General features: G+C 40.8%; 1 protein-coding gene across 1 annotated transcript; it reads right to left on the minus strand.

Annotated features, from left to right (window-relative positions):
- Nucleotides 1-644: 644 nt before the first annotated feature.
- Nucleotides 645-17,921, minus strand: si:dkeyp-84f3.5 (uncharacterized protein LOC334144 homolog). Its single transcript, XM_041793351.1, has 2 exons — nt 17,797-17,921; nt 645-3,197 (listed from the first exon to the last, which is right to left on the minus strand). Exon 2 carries the CDS (start codon nt 3,025-3,027, stop codon nt 1,090-1,092), a length of 1,938 nt encoding a protein of 645 aa, XP_041649285.1. The 5' UTR covers nt 3,028-3,197; nt 17,797-17,921; the 3' UTR covers nt 645-1,089.
- Between the last annotated feature and the right edge of the window lie 228 nt (nt 17,922-18,149).

The following is an 18,149-nucleotide window of genomic DNA, read 5'->3' on the forward strand; positions in this document are numbered from 1 at the left end:
ACAAGGCCAACCTCTTCCATCCATGCCAGGGCTAAGGAAGTGTACTGTTTCTGAGCGTGGTACGTAGCACTTAAACTAAACAAACTGGATTTTCAGGCATGAGGTTACCTAGTTTGAGGTTGTCCTAAGGTGTCATAGTTGCATTACTAAGGCAAATACATTAAGAGATTTCATTTATTAAAAATGATTGCCCATGAATTCCATGCCTTTTATAGTCATGATCACACACCACAAGACTATTCAGAGGCAGTCATAGGAGGAAAAGAAAAAAAGGCACTTCGATATCAATGCGTCCACTTAATCCTAACTCTACCATCTACTTTTACTATTTGTATGTGCTGCCAGCATAATCCAGTACATGTACAAGATGATCACAAGACATCCATGTAGGTTTCAGTTGAACACATTATACCCCATGATTCTTGTGGCAGCCTCTATGGGAAGACCGTTAAACAAGGTCTTAAAGAACCAATACTGAAACCTCAGTGATATGGTTTCATAGTAATTTCTTAATGACAAAATTCCAAGAAAATTTGTTCAAGTAAATTCAAGAAAAATACATTCTCATGAAATTTAAAAGGGCTTTTTGCTGCCAAATAGCCTGAGAAAGTTAACAAGGCAAACCAATGGATTTTAAGGTCTATGTATAATTTTAATGGGACAATTAAAAAACATAACAGTTACACTGATTCTTTTTTTCAAAAGGGAGATATACAAATAGGAGACCACATGAAGAAGAAAATTCTCAGAATCGCATATCAGCAAGTAACAATGTAAAAACACTGTACAAAAACAATGCGATGCATTATATTTGACATTCAACCAACGTGTGAGAGAAAAATAGGTCCCCTAAAACTTGTATGAATGTGGTGTCTTTTTGTCCATTTTAAAGTCCCCTTCACCTAATGTACCCCAGCATCAACATTCTTTCCTCATGCAATAAAATAAAATAAAAAGTACAAGAGTAGTGAATTAACATAATTACAAATCTTATATTCATATGTACTAGTTTGTACAAAAAAAACCTTCAAATCAAAACAATCAACAGCACTCAACATCTGGGGGGGAAAAAAAACAGTTTCAGGTCAATTAGGAGAGTTGCGCCTTGTTTTCTGTGCCATGAGAAGTCTGGTGCTGCACAAATGTCTCCAAGCATGAGAATGTATCAGTGCACTCAGTGCATTCATAAAGAGCCTCTGAAGACTTTTCTTTATCATTCAGAGATTTATCGACACCATCACCTTCAGTGTCCACTTGATTACCCTTTTCGGGAGCAGGCTCCCCCCCAGAACTGCTGACATCACATGTTTTACCTTCATCATCTGCTTCTCCAGTGCTTGGGTGATTCTGAAGGTGAAGGTCAAGGGATGATGCATTCATGAACTGAGCTGGACACCTAGGGCACTTTGTAGGTTCCTTTTTGTGGTAGCGCAAATGCCGTTGGTAGACACATAACAACCCGAATCTCTTCCCACACTCCTGACATTTGTAACTAACACGTCCTGCTTTTCCAGATGGTTTGCCAAATGGATTCTGCTCTTGTTCACCGTCAGAGGAACTCCTGGTTTTCTCATCAGGGGAGCCTGAGATTTTCTCCCCATTAATAGAAGCAAGCCCAGGACCATTTTGTGGATTTAAGTATAGCATTTTCAAACCAGGTTTCTTTTCCAATTCAGCTTTGTGGTACATGGCTATGTGTCTTCTCAAATCGCAGCGCTGTGGAAAATGTCTACCACAAAACATGCATGTGTGCATGGTACCCTTGTGGTACCTCATGTGTCGAGATAGACTACTAGAATGATTAAAGACTCGATGACAGTGTTTGCAAGGATGCAATTTGCCATTTGGATTACTTGACCTTCTACGCCTGCCTTTAGGAGGTAATTTTCGTTTGAAGACTTTTTGTGATTCCTGACTAAGCTGATCTATTTCCTCCTGCGTTTGATGTGTGCGATGATGCTCCTTCAAATCTGTCAATCTTTGGAAACGATCCCCACATAAACCACATCTGTATGGTGTGATAGAATAATCTAGAGCGGTCTTTTCGTTAGTATCACTAAAGATCTTGCTATCTCCATTCTTAAGGTCAGTGGATTTGCCATTGTAGCAGTTTTCAAATGCTCTTTCCTCTCTGTGCTTTGAATTCACCTCAATTTCAACTTCAGATGAAAAAGTCACTGTAGGCTCTCTTCCTTTGCAATGGTACAGTGAATGTGCCTGATAATCTGACATCCAGAAAAAATTCAACTTGCACTTCTTACAAGGGTAAGTTTTCTCCAACCGTTTTCCCTGTTTACTCTCAGATTTACCTAAAGCTGTAGCTTTGGGTGAGGTATGTTTTTCTTTCTGATGAGTACTCAATGCATCAACTTTGAGGAAGCGCTTACCACAATGACCACAGCAGTGAAACCTTTCATTAGTGTGGTCTTGGAGGTGTTTTTTAAGGTCCTGTCTACCTTCAAAAATCTTACAGCACAATGTACACTTATAACCTCTCTCTGTATTTCGATATTGCTGGTGACGATGTAAGCTTTGCAAGCTGTTAAATGACCTATTGCAAATTTCACAACGGTGATAGCTCTGACGAGGCTTGTCAGTGTTCATTTCTGGGGGTTTTAGCCGCAACACTTCCTTCTGAGGGGAAGGCTGTGGCTTTGGAGCTGGGATTGGAGGTGGAGATGCTGGTTTGATAGGGTAGAGAAAATGCGATGGCAGAATTCCAGGAGATGATGGTTTTATAGGTGAATGAGGCCGAGCAGAGCCATTCACAGCTGTCAGAGTTCCATTTTCTAGTAACACATACTCTCGTGGGATTTCAAATCCATTGGATGAGCCATCAAAAGAAAACGACTCCAAAGGTCCATGAATGGGCATGTGTCCCAACAAACTAGAGTACTGGCTGAACCCATCGCCACACTCAGTGCAGATAAAAGTACTGGCTTCTCCAATTAATTGTGTCGAAGCAACATTATTCACAGATTTCTGCTTTTCCATGATGAAATTCATTTGTCCATATGCTGATGGCATCACTCTTCAATCTGCAAGTATAGCAAAAGTCAAGCCAGATGCCACCAAATCGGTTTCCAAGTGGGAACAGTCAAAGCTGTACTCCCAACGGACTTGTTTATAACAACTTCCTTAGGAGACAAATTTCCATCCATTTGCTGAAAAGTTCTGTGTTTCCATGTTGTCAGCACCTGAGGGGATACAAAAGGAGAAATATCATTCAGTAGTGTATTTAGGGGATTACTTGTCATTGATATCAGACTGAAAAACTAAATTTCTCTGGGATTTAGAAGTATATCTTCGTATATCTTTTTTACCCCTCTAAGCTGAATGCAGTGTTTAATAGCCAGATCAGACTACAGAATATTTTTGATCTTTTTACAATGGCACCACCTTAGACTTTACAACTATCTTGCCCTGTCTTGGTTGACAGGCTGGCAACACTACAATTGTGATCTTGCAAAATCACTGTAAGCTGTTATCATGACGTTATCTGCTGTCTTTTCGATTGCAAGTTCATAGGTTGTTGGGGAAGTGGGTCAACGAGTGTCAGCCATGGCATTAACAGAAGTGCTGCGTGTAATGATAGCAGTCTTGTGCTCTGAAAAAAAAAAACAGAAAAAAAAAAGAGAAAAAACATTGCGACCTCATCGTTGTATATCCAGAAGAGTACAACATGGGCTGGCTAGATGTCTGTGTAGGTTCTCGTCTTGGACAAGGGGGCAGTTGGACTTATTTGAGGTTCTTGAAGACGTCTGCCTCTCCTCCAAAAGACCTTTTTTCAGTTCTGGTCTATAATACACTCTATGCATGGCAGGGTGTGATGCATTTCTGGTGGAAAATAATGCGGCCTGAGAACTTCTGCCCAACAGCTAGGCCAAAACAGAACCTTCTGTCATTATTCTCCAAAAGCTACATTCATTGTTGCCACCTTTGCAGTAAGATGATGTTTGAAATCTCATCCCTGCTGGATATTCTACAGTCATCTGTGAGTGATATATTAGAAAATGGAAGCATTTAGGAACAACAGCAACTCAGCCAAGAAGGAGGAAACCATGTACAATCACAGAGTGGGCAAAGCTTGCTGATTCCACAGCTTAAGAGTTCTGAATTTTCACTGACATTGATTTGAAAACAAAAATTGTGAAGTAGGAGCTTTATGGAATGGGTTTCCATGGCTGAGCAGCTGCACGCAAGCCTCACATCACTAATACTGTTTTCCCACTAAAATTAGCATGTAAAAGCATGTTTTTTTTAAAACATGGGTAAACCCGCCAACAATCGGTAAGTGACTCCTTCCCCATTGCCAGCAGACCCGTGTCTGATGGCCAGCAGATGAGCTGCGTGGCTGTTTTTTTTTTCTCTCTGATGCATCATCAGCATGCCGAAACACAGCTAGGTAAACAATGGACATGGTAGTGGACTGTTTTCCGTACTTTGTACTTTTGTCCCCCTTTCAAAATATACAAACAGTGCAAACTGAACGACATTCGAGGGCTGATGATATGAAGGCGGATGGAATTTGTTGCTGAGATGGCAAAGAGTTGCAGAAGTTACAGACGGAGGAGACAACAATGACGGAGGAGACAACAACGCCCATCTCTCTGCTGCCAGCGTCCTTTTGTTGCCCCAAGTTACAGGCACGATATTATGACATAGGCATGTTACGCCGAAGTCATCCTGCGTTCACCCGGTTGTGACATTCCCACTGGAGCTGATCAGAGGCGTGCCAATAAAAACCAGTGTCCATTGCAGGGTCAGTCGACACGGGTGTGAATGCCGATTACAGCCTTTCCCACTTCCCACAGGAGCAGATTGTAAGCGTGTTTAAACAGGTTTTTCGGCCAGTGGGAAAGGGGTGTAAGTCAAGTGCCAAGTGTCAGATGGGGTAAAGCACACCAACACTGGACAGTGGAGCAGTGGAAACATGTTGTGTAAAGTGATGGATCATGCTTTCCTGTTTAGCAGTCAGATGTGTGAATCTGGGTATGGGGGATGCCAGGAGAACATTACCTGTCTGGCTACGCTGTGTAAACTGTGAAGTTCGATGATGGAGGCGTAACAGGATGAGACTGTTTTTCAGAGTTTGGGCAGGACCCCCATCTCAAGTGAAGGACAACCATAATGCTTCAGCATACCAAGATATTCTGGACAATGCCATGTTTCAACTTTGTGTCAACAGCTTGGGGAAGGCCCTTTCCTGTTCTAAAGTGACTCTGCCCCAGTGCACAAGAACAAGGAATATAAAAAAATGGTTTGATGAGTTTGGTGTGGAAGAACTTGACTGACCCACACAGAGCTCTAACCTTCACCCCATCGAGCAATTTTGGGATGACCTGGAACAGAGTTTGCAAGCCAGACCTTCTAGTCCAAAATCAGTGCCTGACCTCATAAATGCTCTACCGAATGAATGGGCACAAATTCACACAGACATACTCCAAAATCTTGTAGAAAGCCTTCCAGGAAGAGTGGAGGCTGAGTTTGCACATCTACTAGCTATGATATGGTAGTTGAGCTGTTGTCCTGCAAAGCTCAGACAGACTCGCAGCCCAAAAGTTGCTCTGGCTTCCTCCACCTTTTGTTGAAGCTGACACAGCCACTTGCAATACACAATGTATGGGGACAAGTCTTCAATCACGTCTCATGCAGTGTGTGGCAGACGCGTGCACTTGGCCTAATGATGCCACGTCTCAGCACTTTATGCTGGTATTTAAGTTGGCCTAGTGTATATGCCACACTCAATTTTTTAAGTGAAAAATAGGTTTTCAAAGTGCTGAATTTTTGACAACTATTTTGCATCACACAACTGTTAAGCCCTTGAGCCTCTAGTTCCTAGCATTCCTTAGCATAAATCCTTGTATCTACAGTATCAGCAAGACGCTTACCAATTTCACCTGACTTTACTTTGTGGCATTATTCTTCTGCTGTGGAGCAACAGCAACTCCAGTTTGTGCCTCTCCTCCATATATGTCTTGGTAACTTTCCTTTAAAGTCTCAGAATCTGAAAGGTAGTGCACACCTGCTTCCTCTTCAATTTCAAACACCACTTAAGTGTCTTCTTAAACATCGATTCTGTGACAACTGCTCAGAGAACAAAAATTATGCCCCTAGGAGATTTTGAAAGTATCTGTCATCACCGACTGGATGTTCCATCATCAGTTCCCAAACATAAGCACAACTATACCTTTTTCTCAGCCAGGATGTAATCCATATTCTTTTCCTGTCTCCCACCACATCTGCCAGACAGAGCACATTAGGACAGCCAGCTGATGATGCCAATTGTGAGCCTGGAACTCTTGAGACTTTTGGGGACTTTAATGATTAATTCCACTATAGTAAACCCCATAATGAACGTCTTTTTACCCACTTTAATCGAATTACTCAACTCAACTCAACTCAAACTTTATTTATAAACCACGTTTAAAACAACCGGGGTTGACCAAAGTGCTGTACAGATCAAAGCAGTGCAGATACAATACCAAGATACATAAACACAGTGCAAATATATATATATTAAAAAGTTAAAAATTTAGTTAAGATTTTGCCGGATGTCCACTCAACCTTGATTAAAAGCCAGGGAGAAGAAGGGAGTCTTTAGAGATAATTTAAAAACCTCAATTGATTCCGCAGAGCGGACATGTCAGGGCAAGTTGTTCCAGAGTCGAGGGGCAGCCGTCACAAAGGCTCGGTCACCTTTGGTTTTGTACCTTGTTTTGGGGGTGACCAACAACAACTGACTAGATGATCTTAGTGTTCTGACAGGAACATGGTAGTGGAGGAGCTCAGTCAGGTACTAGGGGGCTAGGCCATTAAGAGCTTTAAAAACAAACAATAAAATTTTAAAATCTATTCTAAAAGCAACCGGGAGCCAATGCAGTGAAGCTAAGACAGGGGATATGTGGTCACACTTGCGTTTGCCAGTGAAGAGACAGGCAGCTGTGTTTTGTACCAGCTGCAGGCGGTGCAAGAGTGACTGGTCTAGGCCAATATATAGTGAGTTACAGTAATCCAGTCGTGTGTTAATAAAAGCATGGATTACAGTCTCAAAGTCTCTGTATGGCAGGTATCCCTTTACTTTTGATAAAATCCTCAAATGGTAAAAACAGTTTTTAATGACTGAGCTAACCTGGTGATGACCGGATGCTCGGAGTAAGGGGGCCCAGAAAACCAGCTGGAAAATCTGCTGGACCACATCCAAACATTATGATTTCTGTCTTGTTTTCATTTAAGTGCAAAAAGTTTGCGGCCATCCAGGACTTTACATCATTTAGGCAGTTGAGCAATGTTCCAACAGAATCATTGGATTTTGAAGTTAAAGGCAGGTAAATCTGAACATCATCGGCATAACAGTGGAAAGAAATATCATATTTTTTGAAAATTGACCCCAACGGCAGCATATAGAGCAAGAAGAGAACCGGCCCGAGGATGGAGCCCTGGGGGACCCCAGAGGTAAGAGGAGCTAAGGATGAGGTGAATTCACCTAGATGCACAGAGAAACTCCAATCAGAAAGGTAGGAGTGGAACCATGAGAGAGCAGAGCCTGTAATGCCCACCCACTGCTCCAGTCGTGCCAAGAGGATCCCATGATCAACAGTGTCAAAAGCAGCTGTTAAGTCAGAAGCACCATCATGGCAGGGTTTCCTGTGTCAGCAGTTACCAGCAGATCATTAAAAACACGTAATAATGCTTTTTCAGTGCTATGACGTGGTTTAAAGCCAGATTGGAATTTCTTGTAGATATCATTTGCCACCAAGAAAGACTGAAGCTGAATGAAAACCACTTTCTCTAAAATTTTTGACAAAAATAGTAGTTTGGAGATTGGTCTGAAGTTGGACAGCACGGAGGGGTCCAGATTTTTCTTTTTGAACAAAGGCTGCACAACAGCAGGTTTGAGAGCAGCTGGAACACATCCAGTGCTGAGGCAGGAATTATTCTCTTATTTATTAACAGGGCCTACCGTTCTGAATACCTCTTTAAAAAGACAAGAGGGTATGCTGTCTGAGGGACAGTTCGTAGGCCGCAGATGCTTAACTACAGTGGCCAGTGAGGGGAGGGATACAGGCTCAAACTGATCCAAAACAGCATGCAAAGGAGGAACAGTGAGATCAGACCTTGGGCCAGCAGAGGAGAAAGCAGAAGGTCTAAGAGTAGAGATTTTTTCAATGAAAAATTTGAGAAAACTCTCACAGAGGGTGAGCAAGGGTACTACTGGAGAGTTATCACATGGATTTACAAGGGAGTTAAAAATGTTAAAAAGAACCTGGGGCTTCTGACTATTACAAGAGACAAAATTGGAAAAATATTCCATTTTAGCAGCTTTAACAGCACTGTGGTAGACGGACAGGCTTTCAAGAAGAGCTTGTTTAGAGACATGGAGCTGATCTTTTTTCCACTTTCTCTCAGCGCGCCGGCATGAGCGCCTGAGATCACGCGTGGAGTCGTTTAGCCACGGTTCAGAAAGTGCTTTAGTGCATCTAATTCTAAAAGGCGCAACAGAGTCAAGGATATCCGCACATGTAGCATTAAAACTATCTAACAGTTCTTCAGCGTTGAAAGTGCGATTATCACACAAAGTGCTAGATGTATCACCAAAAATGACACTCATCATACATGGCTGAAAACTGTGATGCAGTCTAAGGATTAATTGAGCACAGACGGCGTGTAGAAACACCAGTTATAGACTTAGAACAAGGAACTGAAACAGTGAAAAGCACAGGCATATGGTCAGAGATACACGCCGATTCGCAGAGATCATTTATTACCATTAGCCTGAATGCCAACTCGAATGCTAACCGCTATTTTTGTTTCGGTCCGTCAGCCAGTTGCAGGCTGTTCCATAATCATGTCATGCTGCCTGAGTAGAGCATGAAGGAGAGAAAGAAAGAGAGAGAAAGCCTGTAAGGTAGCCCCCTGTATTATTGTATTTTGATATTTAGCCGTAAAACTCAATAATAGGCAGAAAAACAACTTTAGGGTCATAGAGATGCTGTACATTATGATTCTATTTGTTAAGCCATGTTCTGAGTCAAATATAGTTCTAAAATAGTTCGCTAGTCTGCACAGTCAGTCCAGAAAGTTCACAACAGTATCGGATCAGTACTCAGTATTGGCCGATACTAACATCTCGGTATCGTGTTGAATGGAAAAAACTGTATCGGAACATCCATAATGGATTTATTTCAAATTCATCTGGGAATGCTCCCCTAGAAAGCATTTAGGGAGGACGACTTTAAAAAAATCTTCAGAAAGTGATTGGAGGAAAGTTCTGTGCGTCACATTCATGACACGCCAATCAGAGTGACAAGAAAAACAAGGTTGTTCTAATGCGCTTTTCCTGAGCAGACAGACTACCGCTGCCATCGATGGGAATGGGGAAGCTCTACAATAAATACATTTATGCCAAGGCCAATCAAGAGATCAGAACAGAGGAATCTTCTCTGCAAAGACAAGCTTTTAGTATGACATCCAAGCTAATAGCTAACGTGGCAGCAGCAATTGGAAACACAGGAAAACTTTATCCCTTACAATCACAAACCCATACCGAAGAAGACCATGAGGAGAGTGAAAACATCTTTTCCGTTTCAGTGCAGCTCTTTTCTCTTGTTTTGATGAAGAAATATTGTCCAGTTATATCAAAAGTGGTGATAGCATGGTGAATGTGCAGGTCACGTCTGTCCACGAGAGCGTTTTGGAGTTGTTGGATTGTGTATTTGATGAGTTTGATGAGGGAAAGCCGGAAATACTGGAGGTCTCCGTAGTGTTAGCTGAGCAGCTGGCATATTAGCCCCCCAGATCTCAAAACAGCTTGCACCGATAATAAAGGAAACAAACCTATTACTAAGACTATAGGGATTATGGCAATGGGTGAATTTGCCCAAGTGTTGAAGTATCCCTTTAAGAGTAAATTGGTAATCCTATGTAACTGGTTTATCCTCTTTAAAATCAAGTTAGGTTCTGCATGAAAGAGCTTTTACGGTGCCAGTTGAGACTGAAAGGTTATTCCGTTTGTTCATGTATCAATACAACAACGCACGGTGATAGTAGTACTATACAAAACAATTCAAAAATGAGGCAGAGCACGAGATGTGGCAAGATAGCAATGCAGTGTAGCTTAGATAGTGTTTCATTGTTTGGCAAATCCAATAGGGAAGACTTTCAGGGTACTAACAGGACATCCTTCAGGCAGTATTGAGAAGAGTAAAGCAAAAGAAAGGTTATCAAAAGACCTCTTGTAACTTTAAAGCTCTGAAACTTTCAAGCAGATGGTATCATGACTGATGTCGAAGGACTTGGCAGAGCTGCTTTATCTATTACAGCTTTTTGGCACAGGAAGAAGCTCATCCATCCATCCATTTTCTATACCGCTTATCCTGTTGGGGGTCGTGGGGGGCTGGAGCCTATCCCTGCTGTCATTGGGCAAGAGGCGAGGTACACCCTGGGGGTCACAGTGCAGACATATAGAGACAGGCAACCAGGCACTCTCACATTCACACCTATGGCCAATTTAGAGTAATCACTTAACCTAATGAGCATGTTTTTGGTGGTGGGAGGAAGCCAAAGAGAACCCACCCACGCACAGTGAGAACATGCAAACTAAAGGCCTGGAAGTGAAACCAGGGACCATCTTGCTGTGAGGCAACAGCACTAACCCCTGCGCCGCCGTGCAGCCCCAGGAAGAAGCCAAAAAGAAGCTTTTTGTCCAATAAGCACAAAAATGATAGACTTAGTGAATTGATAATATTTCTGAAGTTAATAAAAGCAGTAAAATAAACTAAAACCTAAATGACTGGTGGACACAAACAATTATATGCCATTCCAAAATACAGATAAGGGAAAACAAGCTTTAAAGTGTTGTTCTGTACCTTTGAACAAAGACTATGGACTTGCTCTCCCCCCTCAAGTCACCTGCAACTCCAGCCCTAGAGCAGGTATAATAAGCCTCCCTTGTGTTTTCGACTACAGTTCAGACTTTGGAAGCAAACCAGCATCAAAGCCATCCCCAGTCAAATTACTGCCACAGAATGGATTTCTGCAACACTGTCATCACTACTTTAAATGTATGCCTTGAGTTAACGCCATTAACACAGCAGAGACGTTTGACAGACAACAGCTCAGGCAGAGCCCAGTTGTTCCTCTTCTTTGTTGGAGGTTTAATAGCAGTTAGCAAACACTTGTCAGTATTACCGCCACGAAGCTTGACAGGAAATACTGTTGCATTTCTTTTTATTTATTTACTTATTTGAACAGTTTGGGCAGATTCATCGTGTGGCTACGAGCATTGAACCATGACCCCTGAACCATGACGGTTCAGTAAGAATACAAAAAACACTACATCCCTAGAATTGGTACATACATTCATGGACCAAAGTATTGGCACCCCTGGAATTTTTCTGGAAAATGCACAATTTTTGCCAGAAATTGTTGCAATTACAAATGTTTTTGGTGTACACATTTATTTCCTTTATGTGCATTGGAACAACATAAAAAAAGCCAAAATTGACATAATTTTATACAAAATTCAAAAACAAAAATTGGCCAGACAAAATTGTTGGCACCCTCAACTTAATATTTGGTTGCACACCCTTGGGAGAAATAACTGAAACCAATTGCTTCTTATAACCACCAACAAGCTTCTTATACCTCTCAAATGGAAGTTTGGACCACTCCTCTCTTGCAAACTGCTCCAGGTCTCTCAGATTTCAAAGGTGCCTTCTTGAAACAGCAATTTTGAGATCTCTTCATAGGTGTTCAATGGGATTAAGATTCAGACTCATTGCTGGCCACTTCAGAACTCTCCAGCGCTTTGTCTCCAACCACTTCTTGGTGCTTTTTGAGGTTCTGAGGTATGTTTGGGGTCACTGTCCAGCTAGAACATCCATGACCTCTGATGCAGACCCAGCTTTCTGACACTAGGCCCTACATTGCGGCTCAAAATCTTTTCTTTTCTCCAGATTTCATGATTCCTTGCACACAGTCAAGGCACCCAGTGCCAGAGGAAGCAAAAAAGACAGCAACCCAAAAACATCTTTGAACCTCCACCCTGTTTGACTGTAGGTACTGTGTTCTTTTCTTTCAGTGTTCTTTCATTCAGTTTTCTTAAAAACAGTAGAATAACCTGCTTTTCCAAAAAGCTCTACCTAAGTCTCATCTGTCCACAAACTGTTCTCCCAGAAGGATTGAGGCTTACTCAGGTACATTTTTTCAAACTCTGGTCTGGCTTTTTTATGTCTCTTTGTCAGCAGCGGGGTTCTCCTCGGTCTCCTGCCATAGCACTTCATCTCATTCAGATGACAACGTATGGTCCGAGCTGACACTTTTGCACCTTGAGTCTGCAGGACAGTCTGAATTTGTGTGGAAGTTGACTGAGGATGTTTATCCACCATTCAAACTATCCTGCGTTGCATTCTTTTGTCAATTTTCCTCTTCCATCCACGTCCAGGGAGATTAGCCACAGTACCATGGGTTATAAACTTCTTGATTATATCACGCACAGTGGACAAAGGAATTTCAAGATCTCTGGAGATGGTCTTGTAACCTTGAGATTGTTCGTATTTTTTCCAAAATTTGCTTCTTAAGTCCTCAGACAATTCTCGGCTCTTCTTCCTCTTCTCTATAATTGCTGTGATACACACAGGCACACAACACAAAGTTTGATTCAAAAAATTCCTTGAGGCACATTATCTGCCTCAAGGCTTCCTTAAATCAGTCCTGTATATACCCCCATGCTGTAAGCCAGGACATCGCACCATGTGTTGCATGGCGTGCTGTGTTTCGCACGAAAGGCTATTTATTGGCACAATGCACTTGTTTTTGCTGTTACTATAACGTAACATGCATGATTTGAGGTGTGAAAATCTCAAATGAAGAGAAGTGGATGCATTGATGTTGACAGGCACGTGCCCTGCGTTTTTATGCATCCACTGGCTGTGGCTTCATGGCAAATATGGCACCACACCTGCACTGATGAACTTACAAAGATCTCTGAGTTTTCGTACTGCCTGCATGACTCACTGCAGACTTCAGGGGATTGACCCGACCCCATCAGGCATCAGGATTCAAGTCCTGTTTTGGTGCTTTCCCCTCTCTCTCACATGCACACGTTATACAGTTAATTATAAATCATTTAAATTCAGCACACAGACATCTTGATTACAGTGTATTTTTCAAAAAGTGTCTGCATCCCGAAATAATTTGATAAGACTTATATATAATGAATTGATACCAATAAAATAGAAACACACTATTGCCACAGACAGAGACTGAAACTAAATAGGTCAAAGTTCATCATCATACAGTCAGGATTCAACAGGTCACAGAGGCAGCTTTATCACTTAAAATTAAGGGTGCAACGGTACAGGTAACCCACGGTATGGTCCGTACCTCAGTTTTTGGTTCACTCTTTTCGGTTCAGTTTCGGTACGTGTTTTGTGCGCATAGCTGATGGATGTGTGATGGTGAGATGAGAAGGAGACATGACACAGCGTGGAAACAAGTCGAGTTGCTCCACTGTCTTGTGTTTGGGAAGCATTATATCAGGATGCTTATGCCGTCTACAGTTTTCATTCCCTCATCGTTGTATTTGACGGTGAAACTGAAATTAACCCATACCGCTGATTTGAATGAAGCTGGTGCTTCTTCAAATGTCTCAACTCCTCCGCTCGTTTTCTTTTTTCTGCTTAAGTGTGAGAGTGGCAGCATGAACCCGGCTCTAAAACAGCATGAGAGAGGCTGTGTGGGTGGAGCAACAACAATGATTGGACATTAACTCGTGGGGAGGGCTTTTCTCCTGCCAGGACAGATGCATATACAGACACACAAAATGGCCTGTAAAGCATCAGTGCAAAATGAATTACAAATCCGAAAATCCACAGTCCACAAGGGCGTGTTGTCCCATGCAGAGCAGACTGAACGGTTCGATATTTTACAGAGTAACCATTGCATCCATACTTAAAATGTGTTCTCCATGTCAGTGGATGGTTTTAAAAGGTCATATTTTTTATGGTGGATGAACTCACAAACACAAAATGAGCAAAAATTTAAAGTGAACACCCTTTGAAGAATAGGCCATATTCCTGTATTCTAAAGGTTCACCTTTCAGACATCATCAGACCTCTATGTGAATGATGAAACTTTATTCTTGCTATAATTTGAAACACTACATTCATGCATAAAGTAGAGAATGTTAAAATGATTAAGTGTCCCTTTACTTTAATGACAAACTGGAAAGTAAATATAAACTATTATAGAAGAAATAGTGTTGGCACCCAAAAAATTTAGAGAATCCCTAAAACCCCAAATATGGCATAATCTAATTTAATTATTTAACTTTCTTCCTTGTAACTTTAAGAAATGTAAATTGCCATCAGAACTTAATTGTACTTTAATTTTTTTTTTTAAAGTACCTGTTAATACCAATTTTTAATCAAGAAGTAGTACATTTAAGGGGCCCAGCTTCTTTTCTCATTTGTCTAGTACCACTTCTCTTAAAAAAGCAAAAGTGACTGATTTAAAAAATGCAATATTTCTTATTACAGTACTTGATTACCGTAGTTTCTGCACTATAAGTCACACTTTTTTTCATAGTTTGGCTGGTCCTGCGACTTATAGTCAGGTGCAACTTACATATCAAAATATATATAATTTAACATGTTCTTTAATGTTAACTCATACTGACTGACATGCACAAGGAGTAAACATTACCGAAAAAATGAATGAAAACGGTAATCGAGAAGCAGAAAGAAAGTTTGGAGTGAGTGAGAAACTTGTGAGGGACTGGCTAAAGGCAGAGGTTACTCTTACTGCAATGAAGAAAACAAAGAAAGCTAATCGCGGGCTGAAAGCAAGATGGCCAGAGCTGGAGGACCGAGTCCACAGATGGGTGCTTGAACAATGTGCTGCCGGAGAGGCTTGTCAATGGTGCAGTTACGTCTCCATGCCCTGGTAGTTGCCAAGGAGAGGAATACAAATGACTTTGCAGGCAGGCCTTCTTGGTGTTACCGCTTCACGCAACGCAAGTGCCTCTCTATCAGAGCACGGACAACAGTGTGTCAATTTCTAAATAAATGCGACTTATAGTCCAGTGCGACTTATATATGTTTTTTTTCCTCTTTATGACGCATTTTTTGATTGATGCTACTTATACTCCGGAGCGACTTATAGTCCAGAAAATACGGTAATCACCAGAAGAATGGATAGAGTACTTGATTACAAATAGAATCAATTACCGCAGCCCTAATTTTATCCAGCCCATTTTTGAGTTTTGTGTAAAATTAAGTCAATTTTGGCTTTTTTCTTCTGTTTTTTTTTTTCTGTGTGTGTTGTTCCAATGCACACAAATGAAATAAACAAGTGTACACCACAAACATTTGTAATTTCAACAATTTCTGGGAGAAATTGTGTATTTTCTGGAAAAATTCCAGAGTGCCAATACTTTAGTCCATGACTGCATGTATCTGCATCAGAACAGAACTGACAAAAGTAGATCCGTGCATCTCTATTTTATGCAACACGGGTAATGGCACTAATGGCAGGACAATCTTTTAATTAACACACAATACAGCAGTTTTCATTACTTCACTGTCCTACCAAACAATGATTATTAAAGGAATATTTAATAAATATTTAATGCATTGTATTTCCCTACCTATGGGGAGTGAAGGACAAAGAGAGCTAGAGGAGAAGGAAGTACACAAATATACAGAAGGTGCAGATGTGTGCTCCTTTGGGCAGAGAAGTACATAAGGCAAAAGGAACAACAGTTAGGAAACAGCCTTTGTTTATCCTTCAGTAGGTCAGCGCATTTTCACTTAGCTGATGGGCACCTCATATCCAGATGGCCAGTGTGTTAGCAGTGCGTGCATGTGGATCTTGTGTTAGTGTTTGTATTACTATGCACATGTGCCATTATATCTGAAATTGGATATATCGCGATATGAGGGAATCAGCTAAACAGGCTGGAAATCAATCAGCGCTGGTAACCAGCTGGTTTATCTTTGCACTGTCTCAGTTTTTAAAGAGTGAGATTTCATTTTTTTAAATATATATAATTTTTGTCCAACACTTTGTCAAAATAGTTATGAAGTGCTCTGGTCTGCCCTAGATGAAGAATTGCTTACTAAATGCTCATCTTGTCCATAACTGTCCAAATGTATTATCCACTGCAGGATCAAATGTGTGACCTGTGGATCAACATTAAAAACCAATGTACAAAGGACATGGCAATGCACAAATTAGCTGAGGATTGGAAGTCATGTTTGATGGTATCAAATCATACAAATAACAGTATTAATAAATACATCTAACTGCCATGCACCTCACCTAAGTGCAAAACACTACCAACAGATGTTGGTTAAGATGCAAAGAGACTTGTGTCTGCTATGGATATGTTCTGCACTTTAAGAGCGATGGGAAAAATTTTCAACAGGTTTATTATGGAGTACTGAGAAAAGGAATTACAACTTCCTGCTACATTGGTTATCCTGGGCTTGATCATGGGACTTAAAAATGTGGCATGTTCCCTTTTGATAAACAGTATTATTCTTGCCTTCACACCAGCTAAACTGAACCTACTGGGGCAATAGAGATGACATTGCTCACCTCCTTCAGAAGAAGAATCTACAACTATGGCTCAGTAAACTGCTTATAAGAGGGTATTGGAAAAACTCTATCAATTTATAATTGGAAAGCTTGACACTTGGATTTCTGTAGCTGATACACAGATGTCAATTTCAATTTATAGACATTAATCCTCTGGAATAAAACGATAATTTTGATGGCACCACACAGCAATGAGGGGCAATTAGCTGCCAAGCGCACAGAATAAACAAGGCCACAGAAATGTACTGCCAATCACATCTGCTTGACAATTCTTTATCATACAACACGTTTGGCATATAAACAGACACTACATCTATTACATAAATCTGTGTTGACATGAGACAACATCATCAACAACATCCTGTCTATTCAAGCAAAAGAGCAAACTTGATGGATCTTTGTACCAGTTACACAAAGTACATAGTAAAACTTTTTTTTTTTTTTTGTAAATTAAAAGGTAATTTATCTCATCACAAACAGCTTTGATGCAATTCATTATTTTCTTGATGCAAAACATTCAGCTGTCAAAGTGTTCCGTGACCAAATTTACATGTATTCATGCCACAATTCAAAGCACAATGAAATAACTACCAATAATGATTTTTGGAGAGAAAACATTGGGGTTTGATGTCTATTCAGAGACCAAAACATAAACGCAAATCAATACGTACGTTGACAAAGGTGTATAGATGTTTATGTTGCTCAACACAAACGCTGCACAATAACAGTTTAGAAGGCGTTATTCACGTTCAGTACTTACGAGGACGTTATCTGCCTTTACGATTTGACGTATGCAAATATTAGTTGTTTTAAAAAAGAAACATACAGAGAGAGAGAGATGTTGCAGACTCGGGCGGCTAAATACCTCATCAATAGACTGCTCTTGTAGTTAGCCTTTTAGCATTAGTCTACTTTGGAAGTAAAAGTTGCCCTTATTACGGGCAATCCGCCCTGACGACGACTCTTCGCATAGGATTTAGATACAGTCACCGTTGTGATTAACAAACAGCCAACAAACTTTACAATTTACACATGCTTTTCAAATCTTGGTGTCAAAGAAAGCTTATGTTAGATGTTGTAAGCTAAAGCTATGGTTTTCCCTCAGCATGGTAGGAAAGAACCCGAATTATATTTCTCACAAAGAACCTGTTAGTAAATCAGTTTGTGTTTTATGTAGAACAAGGCACAACTTACCGAAAAAAAATGCCAGTATATCTCAGATTTTGGTGATTTTAGTGAGACACGTCTCGCTGACAGGGCTCCATGCTATGTAGCTACCTAGCCTTTCGGCTGTAGGCCTTGGCTACCGTCTCTCGCGGAGCTTCTTCTTTTTGGGATTGATTGGCAGTTGGCAAACAACGAAATGGTGCATTTCCGCCACCTACTGGTAAGGAGTGTGGACCAGAATATATCTAATACTACTGTAACACTTTAATTAAATGTATTTAAAAAATAAATACATAAATAAAATAAAATAGATTTTCTCTATCAACTGTGCTTGTCTGAGATACTAAAATAACATGCTGTAGCACTTATTTTCTGAATCC

Source organism: Cheilinus undulatus, linkage group 8, assembly GCF_018320785.1.
Source record: "Cheilinus undulatus linkage group 8, ASM1832078v1, whole genome shotgun sequence".
Lineage (NCBI taxonomy): Eukaryota > Metazoa > Chordata > Actinopteri > Labriformes > Labridae > Cheilinus > Cheilinus undulatus.